Source organism: Physeter macrocephalus, chromosome 14 (assembly GCF_002837175.3).
Source record: "Physeter macrocephalus isolate SW-GA chromosome 14, ASM283717v5, whole genome shotgun sequence".
Classification (NCBI taxonomy): domain Eukaryota; kingdom Metazoa; phylum Chordata; class Mammalia; order Artiodactyla; family Physeteridae; genus Physeter; species Physeter macrocephalus.
This window is the reverse complement of record NC_041227.1, coordinates 60,764,778-60,785,732: the sequence shown is the minus strand read 5'-3', so window position 1 is coordinate 60,785,732 and position 20,955 is coordinate 60,764,778. Positions and strand designations below refer to the sequence as shown.

The window sequence follows — 20,955 nt, the reverse complement described above, 5'->3', positions numbered from 1 at the left end:
CTGTGGCCTCTCCCGTTGCGGAGCACAGGCTCCGGACGCGCAGGCTCAGCGGCCATGGCTCACGGGCCCAGCCGCTCCGCGGCATGTGGGATCCTCCCGGACCGGGCCACGAAACCGTGTCCCCTGCATCGGCAGGCGGACTCCCAACCACTGCGCCACCAGGGAAGCCCTCTCAATTTTATTTCAAAGTGTGTGACAATGCAGGCAAAACTCGGAGGACTGTTGAACATGATTTTTAATGCTCCTTAGTTGAGACAATACCAGAATAAGAATCATTCTTTTTCATTTAAAGAGTTACTTTGCTTCCTGTATCTCATTTTACCTTCATGATAACTCAGTAAAAAAGCTTTTATTATTGCGTGGTTTCCCTTAAAAAGGAAACAACCTGATCATTCCCAATTTTATATGTAAGAAATGGCAATTCTGAATTGTCTAAGGTCTGTGTTAGAGACAGGATACGTATTTTCTGGCTCTAGCTCTGTGCCCCATCTGTGATCCATACTGTACTTTTTTTTTCCTTTTCCATTATGGTTTATTACAGGATATTGAATATAGTTCCTTGTGCTATGTAGTAGGACCTTGTTGTTTATTTTATATATAGTAGTTTGTACCTGCTAAGCCCAAACTCCTAATTTATCCCTCCCCCACCCCCTTTCCCCTTTGGTCACCATAAGTTTGTTTTCTATGTCTGTGAGTCTGTTTCTTAAATAAGTTCATTTGTTAATTTCTTAATAATTTCACATTTTAGATTCCACATATAAGTGATATCATATGGTATTTGTCTTTCTCTGTCTTACATCACTTAGTATGATAATCTCTAGGTCCATCCATGTTGCTACAAATGGCATTATGTGATATCATATGGTATTTGTCTTTCTCTGCCTTACATCACTTAGTATGATAATCTCTAGGTCCATCCATGTTGCTACAAATGGCATTATTTCACTCTTTTTTTATGGCTGAAGAGTATTCCATTGTGTGTGTGTGTGTGTGTGTGTGTGTGTAGGTAGATAGACCACATCTTCTTTATCCATCTGTCAATGGGCATTTAGGTTGCTTCCATGTCTTGGCTATTGTAAATAGTGCTGCTGTGAACATTGGGGTGCATGTATCTTTTCGAATTAATGTCCTGGCTATTGTAAATAGTGCTGCTGTGAACATTGGGGTGCATGTATCTTTTCGAATTAGAGTTTTGTCCGGATATATGCCCAGGAGTGGGATTGCTGGATCATATGGCAACTCAGTTTTTAGTTTTTTGAGGAACCTCCATATTGTTCTCCATAGTGGCCGCACCAGTTTACATTCCCACCAACAGTGTAGGAGGGTTCCCTTTTCTCCACACCCTCTCCAGCATTTGTTATTTGTAGACTTTTTAATGGCCATTCTGACGGGAGTAAGGTGGTACCTCATTGTAGTTTTGATTTGCATTTTTCTAATTAGCAATGTTGAGCATCTTTTCATGTGTCTGTTGGCCATCTGTTTGTCTTCTTTGGAGAAATGTCTGTTTAAGTCTTCTGCCCATTTTTTGATTGGGTTGTTTCTTTCTTTGTTATTGAGCTGTATGAGCTGTTTGTGTATTTTGGAAATTAAGCCCTTGTTGATTGCATCGTTTGCAAATATTTTATCCCAGTCCACAGGTTGTCTTTTCACTTTGTTTATGGTTTCCTTTGCTGTGCAAAAGCTTATACGTTTGATTAGGTCCCATTGTTTATTTTTGTTTTTATTTCTATTGCCTTGGGAGACTGACCTAAGAAAACATTGGTGTGATTTATGTCTGAGAATGTTTTGCCTGTGTTCTCTTCTAGGAGTTTTATGGTGTCATGTCTTAATATGTAAGTTTTTAAGCCAGTTTGAGTTGGTTTTTGTGTATGGTGTGAGGGTGTGTTCTAACTGCATTGATTTACATTTGGCTGTCCAGCTTTCCCAACACCACTTGCTGAAGAGACTGTCTTTTCTCCATTGTATATTAATTGGCAAAGATTAATTGGCCATAGGTGAGTGGGTTTATTTCTGGGCTCTCTATTCTATTCCGTTGATCCATATGTCTGTTTTTGTGCTGATACCACACTGTTTTGATTACTGTAGCCTTGTAATATTGTCTGAAGTCTGGGAGGGTTATGCCACCAGCTTTGTTCTTTTTCTTCCTCAGGATTGCTTTGGCAATTCTGGGTCGTTTATGGTTCCATATAAATTTTAGGATTATTCGTTCTAGTTCTGTGAAAATTGTCATGGGTAATTTGATAGGGATCACATTAAGTCTGTAGATTGTTCCGGGTAGTTTGGCCATTTAAATAATATTAATTTTTCCAATCCAAGAGTATCTATCCCATACTTTTTAAAGAGACCTTGCAGAGATTATGAAAAGATAGAAATAGCAAATATTACAATACCCCACCCTCCACACATACTCCCAAAAAGCATTTATTACGTGCCTGAATCTGGAAGAGTGTTGCAGTGCTAGGGAAAATTCAAGTATGTTTTTAATAGAAATATAACTCTACCCATCAGAAGCCAGCTGTGCGTTTGAACTCACCCTCATCCTATGCACTCAGCCCCTTGCTATTTCTCAGTAAGTGGTTTCTTAAAAATGAGTATTGAGGGATTTCCCAGTGGTCCAATGGTTAGGACTTGGCGCTTTCACTGCCGAGGCCCTGGGTTCAATCCCTGGTTGGGGAACTAAGATCCCGCAAGCCATGGGGAGTGGCCAAAAAAAAAAAGAGTATTGAGTTGTCTTTAAAGTTCTTTCCCATTAACACGTTTCTGGGCGGGATTAACAAAATAAAAGAACAAGCAAACAAGATTACTTTAAAAAAATAGAGTCATCTCATCGTTTTCTATTTTAATTGGGCCCATCTTTCTATAAGGAGGCCAGACCGATGGAAGCACCAGTCCTTGGACTTGGAGGCAAAAACTTGAGACAGGTTACCTTGACTTTGTCAAATGTCTCAAATTGTTCTCCACATAAAAACATGGCCACTGACCACAGTGACCCACTGTCTGACGGCACAGATCTGAGTGGTACCTTATACCTGGCAGAACTTGGACTCCATCCAGTTTCTTAGTCAAATATGCTCAGTGAGATGGAGCAGGTTATATGTGGAAGACTGGATCACAGCTGGGTCACCATGCTTCGGACCCCTAACATCCACTGCTCTTTTGTTTAGAGCTAGTCATTTAAAATCCCCTGCCTGAAAAGTTCAAATGCAGAACCCCCTCAAATTTCATCAGGCCTACCCCATCACTGTGTCCAAAGCACTCAAGCCTTTTTTAATGGAAAAACAAACAAACAAACTATAGATGTATCCAAAATGAAACTTTCTGCACATTGTGTGGGTGTTCAAGTTAGCCTAAATGAAAAGAAGTATCTATTAAACACACAGTAGTCATACATAAGAGCCTTGAAACACATCTCAAGGTGATATCAATACAGGTCAAAGTTCACATTCCAAACTAAATGGTCTCTCTGAGTCTCTATTTCCATATCTACAAAATGAGTTGATAACACCTTATACATCTAAATATGTTACAAACTCTTCTCTTAGGGGAGAGAACTTTGGGAATGCCCTAATGTACGCCTCAGAGATTACAGTCAAGGTGTTATTGTTTGGAGATTTTTTTAAAAGACAAAATGTAATCTATCCTGAAGAATTTACGTTTTGAAAGCAAGAAGAGTTCAGTTGAATTAAGTACCATAATGAGATGAAACCTAAGCTCTAAGGCTAAATTCTCAAAGTCAGATGCCCACGGTTGCAGATATTTTTAAGAGAAATTAAATCTACAGTTCGTAACCTTGGCTGCAGAGAGGATTTGTGCACAGAACTTTTCAGAAACATCAGTGTCCCCCCTCCCAGAGATCAACTGGGGAGGAGCATCCATGCTTCTGAGAGCTCCCTAGGGGTTCTGTGCAGCCAGGGTTGGGAATGGAGCAAGGCGGGATGAGTGGGTGAACTGGAGAACCATGCCCATCTTGAGGCAGCTACCATGTTAACTGCCTGGTGAGAAGACAGGATTGGTATTTCTAGATCATCATACACTTCGATTGAAGCCAGAGTCCAGATCTTTAGTTAACATCTTCTATGTTTTAAATATTGGTAACTAATTTACTTTAAAAAAACAAAACAAAAACCATTGCAGGTTAAACAGAATACACCTGTGGGCGTACCCAACCTATGGGGAGCTTATTTGTGACCTTTGCTCTAAGGTGCCTCTTTCTTCTGTCTATGACGGAAGCATCTCAGTTTTACCCGAGAGTAATGGAGAATAAATACTTGCATTGCAGCTTATGGAAGAAGAATCAGCGTCAGATTTTGCAGTTCGGGAATGACCTTAGACAATATCAATCGGGCAGTTGTGGATCGAATAATCCGGGTGGATCATGCAGGTGAATATGGAGCGAACCGCATCTACGCAGGGCAGATGGCCGTCCTGGGTCGATCGAGCATCGGGCCGGTCATTCAGGTGGGCGCCTCTTTATCTCTGAGTAATGAATCGCATTGGGTCATGCCTTCTCAAGGGAGATACCCTTGTCCCCAGGCAAGCAAGAATTGGTTGTGCGGGTGGGGGTGGAGGAGTAAAAAGCATATTATTCTTTTTTTATCAAGCACATACATTTAGTACATAAACACATACAGTATATCCGTAGTATTAAAATGTCTTGGTGGGGGGAGTCGCAGGCAGTAAAAAAGGGCTGAGAGTCATAGCGTTAAGTAAAAGCGCCAGTTGTGAGACGCTGTGGTCCCGCCCATAGTGGAGGCCAGTGGAGATATTTTGTATTTTATACTGAGAGGCAGACAGACGGACCTGGGCTTTATAGTCACACAGACCAAGGTTCACATTCCAGCTCTCTCCGGGTGTGACCTGGGGGAAGTCACATGACCTCTCCATTTCCGTATCTTCAAAATGAGCTGATAACACCTCATTAGGTTTTGGTGAAGAATAAATGAGCTGGTGTAGAGCAGCTAATACCATGCCTGGCATGTAATAGACACTTAGCACATGTTAAATTGCCTGCTCTGAGCCCTTGGGCAAATTACTTAACCTCTCTGTGCCTCACTTTCTTCATCTGTAAAATGAGGATAATAATAGTTTGTCCTTCACAAAGCAGTTGTGCAGATTAGGTTAATTACGTATGTAAAGCTATTTGACAGTACTTGGCTATAGCACATACTCTTTTAAGTGTTAGCTCTTACAGTCATTCTCCCTTTTTTCTTTGATGTAAATGATACTTATATTTCTGGCTGTCCCAAAGGAACTTACATAAAAGGTAATATTCTGCCCTTCTAATTTTGGAATGGGCTAAACATCTCATTTATTTTGGGTGTGCACTCTTGTCCTTGAAGAGGCGCATTGTGGGTCTGGGGAGCTTCTTCTGGCACCATGGTTCGGGATCCACTTGTCTGGAATTAAGATAACAGATGCTTCTCTTGGTTTGCTGTCACTCTCTTCTCCGTAGTCTGATGTTTAGGGTTTTTCTTCGATGATTCAAGGGGAATGGGAGAAATAGCAGTTCTCATCATTTTCCCCATTTTGCTTCCTTTACCCCACATGGACAGGGCATTAGTTTCCTTGGTATATAGCAGGCGGTCTCTGTGGAATGCTTGCATGTCTTTGTTTTTATGTTTCTTACAGAAAATGTGGGATCAAGAAAAGGACCATTTGAAAAAGTTCAATGAGTTGATGGTTGCATTCAGGGTGCGGCCAACCATTCTGATGCCCTTTTGGAATGTGGTGGGCTTTGCACTGGGTATGTGTCTGTCCAGAAGAGCCTGTGTGAGCTTAGGGATCTGGGATGATTGAATCATTAAATAACCACTTCTACAATTCTTGCTGTGTCCTCTTACAACCTTTTAATTTACTTAATATTTTTCTGAAGTTAAATTGACTTTTTTTTGCTTACATTTATTTAAGATAGAATCTTAAAATCAGTACCTTTATAAATAGAAGGTACAGTGAAAATAAATACAACAGAGCGGAAAAATCTAGAGCAATTCATTTGTAGCCAGATGATGTTCCCTGATGAAGGTTCTAAACCTGAGATCTGCTCACTCTTAGAAAGGGAGAGTCAGGGAATTCCCTGGCGGTCCAGTGATTAGGACTCGGCGCTTTCACTGCCTGGGTTCAATCCCTGGTCGGGGAACTAAGATCCCGCAAGCCACGAGGCACGGCCAAAAAAAGAAGGGTGACTGGGGGAATCAGTGGTATAGAGGAACCCAAAACACACTCAGCCTCGGTGAAGACTCGGTCCTGCCATAATCGGAAGGTTAGAAAAAGCATTGAAAAAAGAACATTCTTACTATGTGATTCAGGGTTTAACACTGTGGTGTGGTGCCACCTAAAACCATGGTTTTCAAGGGTGGCAAGTTGCTCCTGAGGATGCTGGGCAACATCTAAAGACATTTTTGGTTGTCACAACTGGGGATGCCACTGGCACCTGGTGGGTAAAGGCTAGGGATGCTGCTAAACAGCCCACAGTGTTCAGGACATTCCCCCACAGCAAGGAATTATCCAGCCCCAGAGTCCAGGGTGCCAAGGTGACAAACCCTGACCTCAGCTGATCTCCATCCCCAGTGGTATCAGCCCCATCCTTTGCCTTCTGGATCTGACAATTCCAGGTGCGGGAACTGCCCTGCTTGGGAAGGAGGGTGCAATGGCCTGCACAGTTGCTGTGGAAGAGTCCATAGCACACCACTACAACAACCAGATCAGGATGCTGATGGAGAAGGAGCCTGAAAAATATGAAGAGCTTCTTCAGGTATTTGACTGTGCTCTGGAAGGGGCTGCTAGGGGGGGAAGGGCAGATATGCAGTTTGGTAAGAGGAACAAACTAGAGTGTTAGGGAGTAGCGATGCCTCAGAAACCTAGGGCAGCACCTCATTTTAAAAGCAAGCAAACTGAGGCAGCTGAAGCCGTGTGCCCTGTCATGTGCTTGGGCAGAGCTAGGACGGAAACCCGTGTTTCCTGAGCCCAGACCTGTATTCCCTCTGCGTGAGGATCATTGATAGAGTCTGAGCAGATGCCATGAGTACAAACCCTTCAGATTAAATAAATGAATATCCTCAGAATAATAAATAAATAAATAAATATCCTCAGAAAGTTTCTACAGCAAATAAGGGAACTGTTTAATTTTTTTTTGAAGCTAAGTCAGTGGCCAACCACCTGTTTCTGTAAATAAAGTTTTGTTGGAACACAGCTGCACCCATCTGTCTACATGTCCATGGCTGCTGTCCCCTCTACGATGGAAGAGTTGAGCTGTTGTGACAGGGACCTTACAGCCCCAAAAGCTTGAAGTACTGACTCTGGCCCTTTGTAGGAAAAGTTTGCCTACTTGTGTCTTAGATGATACTATGAGGCTTTAGCCTCCAAAGTAAGTCAGAACAGCAGGGAGCTGGTAGGCTGACTTGCTTCCATTTCTTTTTCCTTAATCAGGTGATAAGGAAATTTCGGGATGAAGAGCTTGAGCACCATGACATAGGCCTCGAACACGACGCAGAACTGGTGGGGACCCCCCTTTACTGTTTGCTTGTGGTGGCACCTGATTTGGAAGGATGGGGGATGGGAAGGTTTCTGTTCCCAGAAAGATACAAAGTGGCTGTCAGACAAAGAGAACCAATACATTGCTTGACAGAAAGCCAGCAAATGCCTTGCTCCCAACTGGGAGTCTTATTTCTTGCTTCTCTTCCTTATCCCTTTACCCAGCACTTTCTCCCTTTCGGGTGAGAAACCGGTTGGGTCAAACGTTTTGGCTGCAGCAGAGGCATTCCAATCTTTTGAATAGGCTTTTTTTTTTCCCCAATTAAAATAAATTGTTTCTTAGATCTTATTACTTATCCAGAGAAGTCCCAACCCTGCCATGCCAGGCCTGTACCTTACAAGTGAAGGTGAACGTAGAGCAGGTTTCTTTGGTTTGCTTATTTTTGTTGTTTTTAACAGGCTCCAGCGTACGCTGTTCTGAAGAGAGTTATCCAGGCTGGATGCAGCGTGGCAATATATTTATCAGAAAGACTGTAAAGTATGTCCACTTTTCCTTGTGTATAAACGATGATAGTAATTTAACAAGTGACAATGGCAGAAGAGGAAACGTACAGTTACTGTTCTGTGAATTTGTTAATAAACTGCGAGAGGTTTTTTTTTTAATGAAAATTCTCCAGTGTTGATTTTTCTCTGTGCTGCTTTATGGCCATAAGGCTGACAGTTCACCGGGTGCATTCAGATTACAGCAAATGAAGCTGGTCCTTGTTTGGTCTGTAGTTAATTTTTTCCTAAAGCATTAAGAATGAATCATTAAGAAAGTAACAGAAATCTTCAAGAGAAAAAAAAATGAGTTTACTGGTAACACAAGGTAATTTAAAACACAATGATGTTTAAGATTGACCAAGCAAGACTGCTGAGCCCATCAGGTAAGCGGAAGACTGACTGACATTGTTTTTATTGTGAATTGTGGGTTTAGGGCAGGTTACTTCCATCAGAGAATATACTAAGTTGTGGATTATTTGTGAAGTTGAATTATAATCATTTCCTTTAGGTCTGTTCCCAAAAGAATGGGCCAAAACGGACTATAATTTTCATACTTTGTTGAAATCTTTTATGATTTGCAAATTGTTAAATAATTTATGAGAAAACCTAGATCAGTGGTATTCTCTTCTCTGGCTGCACATTAGAATGTCCTGAAGAGCATTTTAGAATTTTTCAGGTTGTGAAGAAAAAATTCTGACTGAATTTAGGGTGGGGCCCAGGATCAGAATGGTTTCGCAAGCTCCCAGGCGAGTCTGGGGTGGGTCAGGGCTGGGGACCCCTGGACTAGATTGTCAGCTTCTCTTGGCGAAGAATCACGTCACTGGGTCTTTGCCTCCCACCCAGCGCCCTGTGTTTAATCAGTACCTCGTGATGGGCCGACTCACCGCAGTGGGTCCTGTTTTGAAGGACTGTGACACCGGGATCGTGTGGATTAGTCCTCTACAACCTCTGTTTTTTCCTAAACCGAACATGAATTTAATCTTATGGGATCAAGTGAATCAGTCTTCTGATGATAATTAAACATGGGAGAGAAGGGTGAAGACAACTGAATTCCCAACTCTTGTGCTAGGTTACAAACAGATGTCTGTAGTATAGTTAGTGTAGTTGTTTAACAACTGAAAAGCCAAGTTTCCTACTCAGTTATTGCCTATGTCTCCATTATTTTATAAATGTGCACTTTATGTCTTTCCTCTAAAGACTATGAGTTTATTGAGGGCTAAACATCTTTTCCGGTTCCTGGTACATAGTAGGTACCCATTTAAAGGGAGGGAGGGACAAAACGTACTTAAGTAGCTACCAAACTGGTAGGAAAATGGCCTCCATGGCTGTTCCTCTTCTCCTCTGGATCTCAGTGCCAGAGGTTCCCAGAGTGTGGTCCCCGGCCCTGTTCTGTCCATCATCTTTTTCTTGGTATCTCATCCTGCCTGTGGCTGACTCCTTCACAGTTGTATCTCCAGTCCAGGTTTCTCATTTTCAAATATCCATCTGCCTACAGGATCCCTCCACTTGGAAGTCAAGAGAATCCCAAGCTCCACACACCCTAAGCTGAGCTGCCTGCCTCCCCTCCCACAGTCCTGCTTCCCCAGTGGCCTCCCCATCACAGGGAATGGCAACTTCATCCTTCTGGTCCTCAGGCCAAAAGCTCTACAGTCACCTTTGACACCTGCCTCTATTACAGTCCCATCAACCAGGACATCCTTCAGGTTCTACCAAATCCTCTTCACTGTCTCAACTGCTGCCACTCAGGTCCCCCCAGCCCCATCTCTTACCTAGATTATTTTAGAAGCATTCTAACTGTTCTTCCTGCCTTACCCTTGTCCTCGCACAATCCATTCTCAACCCAGCAGCCGGAATGACCCTTTGAACCGTAAGTCAGATCGCAATACTGCTCAGCTTAGAGCCTCCCAGTTGCTTTCCCCAGTTACCACAGAATAAAAGTCACAGACCCTAAAGTGGTTTACAAGACCTACGGGATCTGGCCTTCTGTGACCACTTCCCCTTCCTCAATCTGCTCTAGTCACGCCGGCCCCCTTCCTATTCCCTGAAATGCCAAGGCATGCTTCTGCCTTGTGGCCTCTGCAATGGCTGTTCCCTCTGCCTGGACTCTTTCCCCCTGATATCTGCATGGTCAAATCCCTCACCAACTCCTAAGATTTTGTTCAAATGTCACTTTTGAAAGGAGCCCTTTTTCCAAACTGCAGATCCCACCCCGCCACATGCCTCATCCCCCTTGCTCTGCTCTGCACTTTTCCCCCACAGCCCTTCCTGCCTTCTAGCATATTATATAATGTACTTCCTATGTTTCTTGTCTCTTTCTCCCCGCAAGAATATAAGCTCTGTAGGGCAGAAATCTCTCTTTTAATCACTGACACATAACGGGCACTCGATAACTAGTTGTTGATGGGATTGAATAAAGAAATTGCTCTACTTTACTAGAAGTCATTTTTAGATAACTAGTAATTCAGAACTACTCCTGTGTGCATGTCAGCAAAATTCAGTGGAGATTTATTGAGAAGATGCTGAGCTGGGCCCCTGATCCCCTGATCTGTACAAATTGTTTTGCTGTAAAACAAAATCTTTCAGCTGGGTGGTGGGGCTGGGGGTTAGGGGGAAATGCTACCAGGAAACCAAAGGAAGGCCATTCTTTACGTTTCTTGCTGCTGATTTAAAAATTAGAGGCTGGATTTTTGCATGTGAATCCACATGCAAAAGAATGAATTTAGAGCTGTACTTCACAGCATATAGAAAAATTAACTCAAAATGGACCTCTAAAGCTCTTAGATGAAAACATAAGGGTAAATCTTTGTGACCTTGGATTAGGCAACAGTTCTCTAGATAAGACACCAAAAGCACAGGCAATGAAAGAAAAAAATAAACTGGACTTCATCAAAATAAAAACTTTTGTTTTTGGAAGAACACTATCATGAAAGTGAGGAGACCACCAACAGAACAGGAGAGGATATTTGCAAATCATATATCTGATAAGGGATTTGTATCTAGAATATATAAAGAACTCTTACAACTCAACAATAAGACAGATCGCCTAATTAAAAATAGGCAAATGGACATGTCTACAAAGAAGATACACAAATGGCCAATAAGCATGTGAAAAAAATGCTCAGCATCATTACAGAAAACCACAATGAGATACCACTTTACACCCACTAGGATGGCTACAGTCAAAAAGATGGAAAGTAACAAGTGTTGGTGAGGATGTGGAGAAATTGGAGCTCTCATACGCTGCTGATGGGAATGTAAAATGGTGCAGCCCCTTTGGAAAATAGTCCGGCATTTCCTCAGACAGTGGTACATAGAATTACCATAGTACAGTTAACTCCTCTCCTAGGTATAAACTCAAAAGAAATGAAAACGTGTTCAAATAGGTAATGGTACATGAATATTCACAGTAACATTGTTCATAATAGCCAGAAAGTAGAAACAACCCAAATGTCCATTAGCTGATGAATCAATAAACTAAATGGGGTATATCCATACAATGGTATATTATTCATCCATAAGAAGGAAGGGAGTACTGATACATGCTGTAACATTGAGGAACCTTACAAACATGATGTTTGGTTACAAAGTTTCAGTATGGAAGATGAAAATAGTTCTGGAGATGGTGGCCATAGTTATGCAACAATGTGAATGTGCTTAATGCCACTGAACTCTACACATGAAAATGGTAAGACCGTAAATGTTATGTATATTTTACAGTAATAATTTTTTAAAAACGTGCTAAGTGAAGGGAGCTGGACATAAAAGGCCATATATTGTATGAGTCCATGTATATGAAATGTCCAGAACAGGCAAATCCAGAGACAGAAAACAAACTAGTGGTGGCCTAGGACTGCAAGAGATGGGGGGAATGGGGAGGAACTGCTAATGGATTTCGGGTTTCTTTTTGGGGTGATGAATGTTCTAGAATTAGATGGTGGTGATGGACCTATGAATATACTAAAAACCACTGAAACGTAGGCTTTTAAATGGTGAATTTTATGGTATGAATCATAGCAATAAAAAAAAAAATACGGGATTTGTAGTTTCATGCTATATTTGAAAGGAAATTCAGTCCAGGCTGTTGAATGGGGAAACAATTTCTTTAACATACAGCCTTCAAGCCAGCAGAGCATGTGGAAGCCTTGATCTTCTGAGGTGCTGGTGCTGTTTCTTGCCTTCCTGTATCAAAGCTCATTTTGTAAGTATTGCAGTCAGGAGTCTTAGTCCTATGAAGGGACTTTGTTCAACCCTTATTAAAAGCCCAGATTTGCTGCTGTTTGCTTGGCATCCCCTTCAGAATTGATGGCTGATGTTTTATGCTTCTGAAATCTTCTAGAACAAGGCCAGAAAGATTTTCTGAATCCCCCTTTGATTGTTTTTAATTCCATTACAGCTTGTCCTCGTGTATTAACAAGGTTATCTTGTCTTTCTCTTACTGCTCTGACCTTTCAGAGGAAATGTGATTTTAAAATTGGACACCATCCAAAGATCATGCCAAGATGACAAAGGATATTATTCATGCAAGCAGTGCAATTCCAAAGATGTGATCTGAGCTATAGTTCTTTGCATGTTTTTGATTCCCTCTCCACTCAGAAGTGGTCCACAGGGCTTCCCTGGTGGCGCAGTGGTTAAGAATCCACCTGCCAATGCAGGGGACATGGGTTTGAGCCCTGGTCCGGGAAGATCCCACATGCCGCAGAGCAACGAAGCCCGTGCGCCACAGCTACTGAGCCTGCGCTCTAGAGCCCAGGAGCCACAACTTGAGAGGCCACTGCAATGAGAATCCCGTGCACCGCAACGAAGAGCAGCCCCGGCTCGCCGCAACCAGAGAAAGCCCACGTGCAGCAACGAAGGCCCAACGCAGCCAAAAATAAATTTAAAAAAAGAAGTGGCCCACAGACCAATAGCAGTGGTTTTAAACTGGTTTGTTTATAACAAACCATGAGGCAGAGATGGTGGAGTGCAACCTCCAAGGCAGCTAAGTCATAAAAGACCTTTCTCTCTAGGATCTCTCCCTCTTGGGGAAGCCAGAGTTGCCATGTGGTGAGAACACTCAAGCAGTTAATCTCTGGAGAGAGTCACATGGCCAAGAACTGAGGCCCGCTGCCAACGATCATGTTGCGCAACATCTCGGAAGTGAATCCTCAGCCTTGGTCAAGGCTTCAGATGACATAACTGCAGCCAACATCCAGCCTGCAACCTCATGAAGACCCGGAGCCAGACCCGCCCAGCTGAGTCACTCCTGAGCTCCTGACTCTGAGCAACTAGGTTAGATGATAAATGTTTGTTGTTTTCAGCTGCTGGGTTTTGAGGTGATTTGTTATACAGAAATAACCAATACACAACACTTCCAGGTGATCTGGAAGCACATTACAGTTTGAGAAGCACCGAACTAGACCATGAACTCCAGGAAGGTAGAGACCACTTAGGCATTTCCTTATCTTTAGGGCTTAGTACAGTGCCTGACACTCAGTGAATTTTTGTTGGGCTAAATACAAGGTTAAATTGCCCTGTTTTTAAAAAAATTAAAACTCTTTTTGTAATAAATAGTGGTTGTATGCACATGGTGAAATATTCCAAGAGTTAAAGGGTATTTACAGTGATAAGCAAATCTCCCTGTTTGTTGATTACCAGGAAACTGACCACTTGCTTTACCCTGTGATTAACTGTTAGCAATCTGCCACATTCCCTTTTTCCCCTCACTTCCAAAAGTAGCACTTGCCTCAAAAACAATATAAACTAAACACAAACAAACAAAAAACCGCCCAAAACCAACAGTATAAACTGCCTGTACATTAAAAAGAAAAAGAAAAAAAAAGCACCCCTTTCAAACTTATTCCCTAAAAGTAACCACTATTAATAGTCACTGTGTTCATTTCCAGACTCAAAAAGTCTATCCATACGCATACAGTTTGGGGGTTGTATTGTTCCCCAAACGGAGTAATACTGGGCATCTTGCTCTGACACGTGCGTTTTCCACTTCGTGACCGATATTGGCCACCTTTCCAAGTCAGTCCCTGCGGATCCACCTCGCCCCGCCGGCTGGCTGCTGCCTTGCCGCAGGGCCACCTCCGGCACGCGGCCCTGCGCCAGCGCTACCCACAGGCCCACCGGCGCTGTCCTACAGCTGCACCCGGCGGCTCCCACACCGCCCCACCCGGCACTGCTCTCCCGACCCCCGCGCCGCAGAGGAGGAAACGCTAGGTGCTGGAGAGGCTGGAACTTAACCACGAAGCCCCTCCGCCTCTTACGTACTCTCGACCCCCAGCGGTGGGCATTTGGGGTTATTAACACAGAATTAGGGGACCTCTAATGCTTCAGGGACCACCTCTGAACACAGTCTCTATGGAATTTCCAGAGGAGGGACCCCTTGGGGTCTTTAACCTTTCTGGAGATCCCAGACTTCTTTGACCATATAATAAAAGCTCTGGACCGTCACCCTTGGGCCTCCTTAAGGTCTCTTGATCCGGGTGATTTGAGGAGAAGAAAACGTGACCTTTCCCAACCGCGAGGAACAAAAGAAACGTTTTCTCAAAATCTCTCTCTCTGGCTCTGCAGGAGCACAAAGCACTTTTCCACTGAATATGTTTTCAAAGGTTTAAAAGGCTCCTTTTGCCTTCGGGGACGTGCTTCCTCCCACTCCCGCTCCCGAAACAGCAGCCCGGCAGGGCTGTGACTGAACCCCACGGGCCTTTGATCCGGATCGTGTAGGTAGATCTGCTCCCGGGCGCGCCAAGGGCGAGGAAGGACTCGGGCTTCCCGGCGCCCACCCGCCGCCATCACCAGAGGGCGCCCTCGCGCCGGCGTTCCGAGTCCGCGGCCGGCCGCCGACCCGCCAGGCCCTGCCAGACGTCACGGGGACACGCCCGGCGGGCGAGGCCAGGTCCTGGCTAGGAGTGCTGATAATCCGGCCTCCTGATCTCCACCGTAGGACGGGAGTGGAACGTCTCGTTCACACACTGCGAGATGCGGCGGGCTCACCTGGCTGCTCCTGTCTGCGCGGGCCCACTGACTTTAGCGTCCTTACCTGGGAGGATGCAATTTCTTTTTCAGAAAAGGGAGAGGAAAACACAGGGGAGGTCGATTCGTCTCCCTTTAGGGATACCACACGATGAAACCGGCTTCAAGCGTCAAGCAGTGTCCAAGGCGTCTCACTGAATATTTATTCATTAGGTCGTGTTGCTCCCCGGACGCACGCCTTCCTCCCACCCACGTGCTCAGCGCTTTGCCTGATGAAGGCTATTTGCCCTTCTAAACCCCCAGCTCATAGGGGAAGTCATCCCACACCGCATCTCCCATCCCCCATCCTTCAGCTTCTTGCATTTGTATTGCATCCCTTCATTACCTGCTTTCCTACCATCTCTCCAAGCTGGCAGCGAGCTTCTCAAAGTCAAGGACTGTCCCCATACCTGGAGCTTAGCAGGCCCTCAGCCAACGTTTGATAAACTAACCTACGCTAAAAAATCACGTGGACTCATAGAATGGAGCAAAAGTAATTACAAGTAGTAACAAACGATCCTCCTGATCTCAATATGAGCACACCTAGCAACTTCTGGACGTAAGTATGAAGTGGGAAGGGAGGGTCAACCTTGTGAGTGCCCTTCAGTCCTCTTGTCCATCTGCACCCCAAAGCCTGGCAAACATTTAACACATGACCATGTGTCTACTCTCGTCCTTTGAAATGCTTTTTATTCATTGCTGCTGTGTTCTGTTTTTTGAAAATTTCTTTTCATGATGCTTTCTTCCTTTTTTTTTTGTTGTTAACCTCAGCATTTCCAAGGTTATACAGAATTTCCTACTTCTTAATCCTGGAGTTCTTAACTGGGCATGCACATCGGAATAAACTCTTGAGATTAAAAAAAAAATCTACAGATGCCCCTGCCCCACCCAGTCCTAGTGAAGCAGAAGCTTCTGGGCTGGGCCTAAGGTATGAATATAATTTAAAAACTCATACAGGAGCTCTGATGTGCAGCCATGGTTAAGAATCAATGGTATAATTCCACAAGGACTTTATTTTAAACCTGCCTCCAAATGGATGCTTTCCCCCTGCTTTACATCCTATTTTTCTGGGCTGATTTAAGATTTCCATGCTGTAGCACTTCTCCTGCACTGCCTTCTGCTAAGATGTGACTTGTAGTTCCAGTTTTCTCCAGCCCATTCAGTGCCATGACCAGACCAAGTTGTCTTCATCAGGTGGGAACAGCTGTGAACAGCAGTGCTCCCTGTACTGCTGGGCAAGCAGCCTTTGTGCGGTATTTTCCATGCCTAACTTCCAACTGGCTTTACTGAAACAAACAAAAAAAAATTGCGTGGAGATGCCACCTGTTGCACTTACTTCCTGTATGTGTGCTTAAATTAGACAACATGGGCATTAAAAAGAATAATTATCTCGGTTATCTGGATGCTTTAAGGTAGTGTATTATTCTAAGTACTGTGGAATAAAGGAATTTTAGGACATGAAATTCACACTCCTCTTTTTATATTATTTAGAAGAGACACAACACAACATCTCACCTTTGCTTTAATAGGAAGTAGTTAGTTCTGCTAAATGAAAAATCCATAGGGTGTTCTTCAGGTATGGTTTGATCCAGGAGCTCAAACCAAACACTTGGCTTCTCTCTCTCCTCTCTTTGCTTTCCACAGGGTTGCTATTAGGCTCATGGTGGCCCCCAAGGCCCTCTTCAAGTATGACCACATAATTATTGTTATGCAGCATTTCCATACATCACCTCCTAACATTCCTCCATCCAAAAGAAGGATGAGGGTCTTTTCCTCTAGCTTCTGCAGAAGAAAGAGAAAATTTTTTCTCAGAATCCAAAATACAGTCCTCCCCAACCTCTAGCTTCATTTTCCTCCAATCGGATCACATTCCTGGCCCTCAACCTGGCCTGGAGGATTGAGACTAATTTCATTGGCCAGGCCTGGTTACATGGTTGCTCCTGAAGTGGGTGGAGAGGGGACAACTCCACCCAAGCCACATGGGTCAAGAGTGGGGTAAGGTGGTTCCCCCAAAGGAAGCCAGAGTCCTCTTACCAGATGGGAGATCAGATGTCGGGCAGATCAAAAGGCCTGATATCCCCTGAGCCCAGCAAGTCGTGATGGGACAAGACTTGAGTGGGTGCAAGTGGGGCAGTGGGTTCCAGATGGGCTGGAAGGCTGAGACCAGGGGGGACATTACTGTAGCCTCCCCTGATGTTGGATGATGACCTGGATGGGGACTCTGGGATGACAGGCAGCATAACAAGATGGTCTACACCACCTGGGTCTGAATTCTTGCTCTGCCACTTACCAGGTGTTACCTAACCTCTCTGTGCCTTAATTTCCCCATTTGTAAAAAGATGGCACCAGGGGTGTCATGGATGAACCCGAAAACAATAAGCCAAGTGGAAGGAGCCGATCGCAAAGGCCACATAACGTGTGACCCAGTTACGTGAAATGTCCAGAATAGGCACATCTATAGAGACAGAGGGTAGATTAGTGATTGCCTGGGGCTGGGAGGAGTGGGGGGGTAATGAAAATGTTCTAAAACTGACCATGGGGATAGTTGCACAACTGTGAATATACCAAAAGCCATTGAATTGTACACTTTATATCTGTGAATCCTATGGTATGTGAATTAAACCATGGAGGATTTTAAAGGTAGTATGTGTCAAGTGCTTTGAGCAGTGTCCGGCACTTCTGACTTTCCCAGGTCCCTGGAGCTTCACCATCTTGAGTTCTGAATAATCTCATCATTCACCTCCCTTCCGTTACCCCCTACTGCGTGTCCCTCTCTCTCCTGCCAGGATACTGACTGCATAGAAAGCTCCTCTCCAGAAGAAGAGCTGGACTTGTTGGCTAATCGGAAAGGACTCCTGCTGGTCAATTTTATGTGTCCACTTGATTGGGTCTTGGGGTGCCCAGACATTTGGTCAAACGTGATTCTGGGTGTTTCTGTGAGGGTGTTGTTTGTTGAGATTAACATTTGAATCCGTGGACTGAGTGAAGCAGGTGCCCTCCCCGAGGTGGGTGAGCCTCATCCAATCAGCTGAAGGCCTGAATAGAACAAAAGTCTGACTCTCCTGAATGAAAACTCCTCCTGCCTGGCTGCTGAGCTGGGACAACAACCTTCTCCTGCCTTTAGACTCGAAACACTGGAGCTTCTTGGGTCTGAAGCCACCAGCTTCTACACGGGAACCACACCATCGGCTCTCCCAGGCCTCTGACTTGCTGACTGCAGATCCTGGCCCTTGTCAGCCTCCCTCATCACATGAGTCCCTTCCTTTCTCTCTACACTTCCTCTTGGTTCTGCTTCTCTGGAGAACCCTGACTAATACAGAACCTAAAAGAAAGGTGAGTCAATGGTGAGTTTCAGGCTGAATGACTAGGAAAACAATCAGAATGTAGGACAGAAATAAGGGAATCAAATCAAGGAAGTGACTGGTTTGGGGAGTCTTTTTCCTTCACAAATACTTATTTAACATCTGCCCTGGGCCAGATAAAGTGCCAGTTGTGGGAGATTAAAAGATCTACCAGTTGCCTAAACTAGAGGCCAAGTCCATCCTTGCCTCTCTCTTTAGCCTCACCCTCAACACGGAATAATTCTTAAGAGCTATAATTTCATCTCCTCGAATTTCTCTCAACTCCATTTCATTGGCAGGTAGAAAGGGCTCTCAGTGAAATCACCATCCTCCACCCTTTAAGAGCCACAACATTTAGTAATGATTTCACTTAAGGTTCAGGAGGACCATGGGAACATTTGAGGTATTTGAAGAGTTACTGTCTGTGAAATTAAGAAATAGAGAGTTATTGGTATTGATCAAAGTAAAGGGACATAAAGCATATTTTGCAATTCCAAGCTACTTAAGGTGATAAGGATGTTACTAACTGTGTTAAGTGTTTGTTGGGGGGATGAGATATTGTCCAAAGGAAAATTATCTGCAATTTTTCAATTTAATGCCATCAATTAAAGCCCGGCCTAAAGTATAGGAAAGATGGCAGGGGGAGAGAGGACCTCTTCAGACAGGGAGAAAAAGACACCCGTCCTGGGTGGCAGCTAAGGCTGAGAGTCCGTCATCCTGAGAGCCACTTCATACCTCATACTTTGTTCCCATCTGAGGGAAGGGGACCTTAAGAAAGCCACACGAAGGGGCTTCCCTGGTGGCACCGTAGTTAAGAATCCGCCCGCCAACGCAGGGGACACGTGTTCAAGCCCTGGTCCGGGAAGATCCCACATGCTGCGGAGCAACTAAGCCCGTGCGCCACAACTACTGAGCCCGTGTGCCACAACTACTGAAGCCCACGCGCCTAGACCCCGAGCTCCGCAACAGAAAAAGCCACCGCAATGAGAAGCCTGCGCACCGCGACGAAGAGTAGCCCCCGCTCGCTGCAACTAGAGAAAGGCCATGCGCAGCAGCGAAGACCCAATGCAGCCAAAAATAAATAAATAAAATAAATTTATTTTTTAAAAAAGAAAGAAAGCCACACGAAGAAGGGACGGTGTGGACCACCCTCACCTCCTTGGAGTTCCGTAGAGCATCATGCTAATCCACCCCTGGAAGCCCAGGGGAGGCGCTCAGACTGTTAAGTCCTTGGGTGAGGGGGTGGGGGGTTGTCTGTTCTCCACGGCAAGAATCCAATGGCAAGAAGCCTTTTCTTCCTCTTCCCCATTTCATTCTTTGTGTTCTGGCTGAACAGAGATGAGGCAAGGAATAAATCACTTTGTAAAAGAGACTCTGCGTTTGGTGTTGATTTCTAAGTAGCCTTGAGCAAAACTGGAGATTATTTGGAAGTTTTATCAGGTTTTTACAAACTCAAAACCGTTCCATTTTCTCTGCATTGCCATCACCAGCTCTCAAGTAGTGGCCACCATCATCACTTACCTGATGCCACTGTCTCCACGTTGGGCACAATGCAGAGGATGTTGTCTGCCTCTACAATGCAACTGGATGTGCCCAGGGGGACTATGTTCAGGTCAGTGAAATATAAAAAGAAGTTCTTAGGTGAGACTTCCAGGAAAGCCCCTTAGGAATGGAGCAGACAGCTGGAACTGGCTCTTTTTGCCTGTCCCTAACTCTTGCTTCCTGCCTGGGATGTGGACGTGATGGCTGGAACTCCAGCAGCTGTTGTGGGCCATGAGGCATTATTGAGCATGAAAGCCCTATGCTAAGGATGGCAGCCCAGAAAGATAGAAAAGTTCCAGATCCCTGGTGACCATGATACCACCACACCATTTCTGGACTTCCCACCTTCTGACCTGAAACTCTTATCATGTTTAAGCCATTGTTATTTTTGGTGTATCTTAATAGCAGCCAAAAGGTATCAACCTTAATTGATGCTTTTAGTGAATGGCTTCAAGTCTTAGGCAGACTCCATTTTCTCTAGGAGACCTTCTCTGATCTCCCATCCTCTATCTGAATTCCCTTCTATGGGTTCTTGTATGTCCCATGTGTCCTATACCAAAGCCCTTACACATTGCACAGTAATTACCTGTTTGCTTGTCTCCAAGCCCCACCACCCTTTAGCCTACCCAAGACAATGGGTCTTGTCTCTCCTGTTATTACTGTAGTCCTAGCATTAGCACAGCATATGATCCATTGTGGGTGCTTGATACGTATCTGTGAATGAATGAATGAATGAGTCAATCAATGTTGACTAAGACAATCTCTGCCCGCAGGAAGTTCACAGTTTAGATTTCTGCTTTAAATGGGATAGATGTGAAGAAATTACTCCTAGATCAAGAAGGCAGACAAACACATGAAAAGATGCTCAACATCACTAATCATTAGAGAAATGCAAATGAGGTATCACTTCACACCAGTCAGAACGGCCACCATCAAAAAATCTAGAAACAATAAATGCTGGAGAGGGTGTGGAGAAAAGGGAACCCTCCTGCACTGTTGGTGGGAATGTAAATTGATACAGCCACTATGGAGAACAGTATGGAGGTTCCTTAAAATACTA

The 20,955-nt window shown here is 44.3% G+C and overlaps 1 protein-coding gene across 3 annotated transcripts; it reads left to right on the top strand.

Moving 5' to 3' along the window:
- Positions 1 to 1,896: 1,896 nt before the first annotated feature.
- COQ7 (coenzyme Q7, hydroxylase) lies at positions 1,897 to 12,769 on the top strand. Of its 3 annotated transcripts, XM_055090468.1 has the most exons (8): positions 1,897 to 1,994; positions 4,280 to 4,458; positions 5,629 to 5,743; positions 6,612 to 6,751; positions 7,426 to 7,494; positions 7,930 to 8,008; positions 12,127 to 12,211; positions 12,466 to 12,769. In XM_055090468.1, the coding sequence occupies exons 2-6, from the start codon at positions 4,321 to 4,323 to the stop codon at positions 8,005 to 8,007; spliced, it is 540 nt and encodes a 179-aa protein (XP_054946443.1). In that variant the 5' UTR covers positions 1,897 to 1,994; positions 4,280 to 4,320; the 3' UTR covers position 8,008; positions 12,127 to 12,211; positions 12,466 to 12,769. The 3 variants fall into 3 exon arrangements, with proteins under 3 accessions (XP_054946443.1, XP_028355464.1, XP_028355463.1); XM_028499663.2 differs by lacking the exons at positions 12,127 to 12,211; positions 12,466 to 12,769 and adding an exon at positions 9,509 to 10,403; XM_028499662.2 differs by lacking the exons at positions 12,127 to 12,211; positions 12,466 to 12,769 and having other exon boundaries at positions 1,898 to 1,994; positions 7,930 to 8,151.
- The last annotated feature ends 8,186 nt before the right edge of the window (positions 12,770 to 20,955 follow it).

Coding starts and splice junctions, on each gene's coding strand:
- COQ7 (XM_055090468.1), top strand. CDS start 4,321: ATGACCTTAGACAATATCAATCGGGCAGTTGTGGATCGAATAATCCGG. Junction 5,744..6,611: donor TGTGGTGGGCTTTGCACTGG/GTATGTGTCTGT, acceptor TGACAATTCCAG/GTGCGGGAACTGCCCTGCTT. Junction 7,495..7,929: donor TCGAACACGACGCAGAACTG/GTGGGGACCCCC, acceptor TGTTTTTAACAG/GCTCCAGCGTACGCTGTTCT.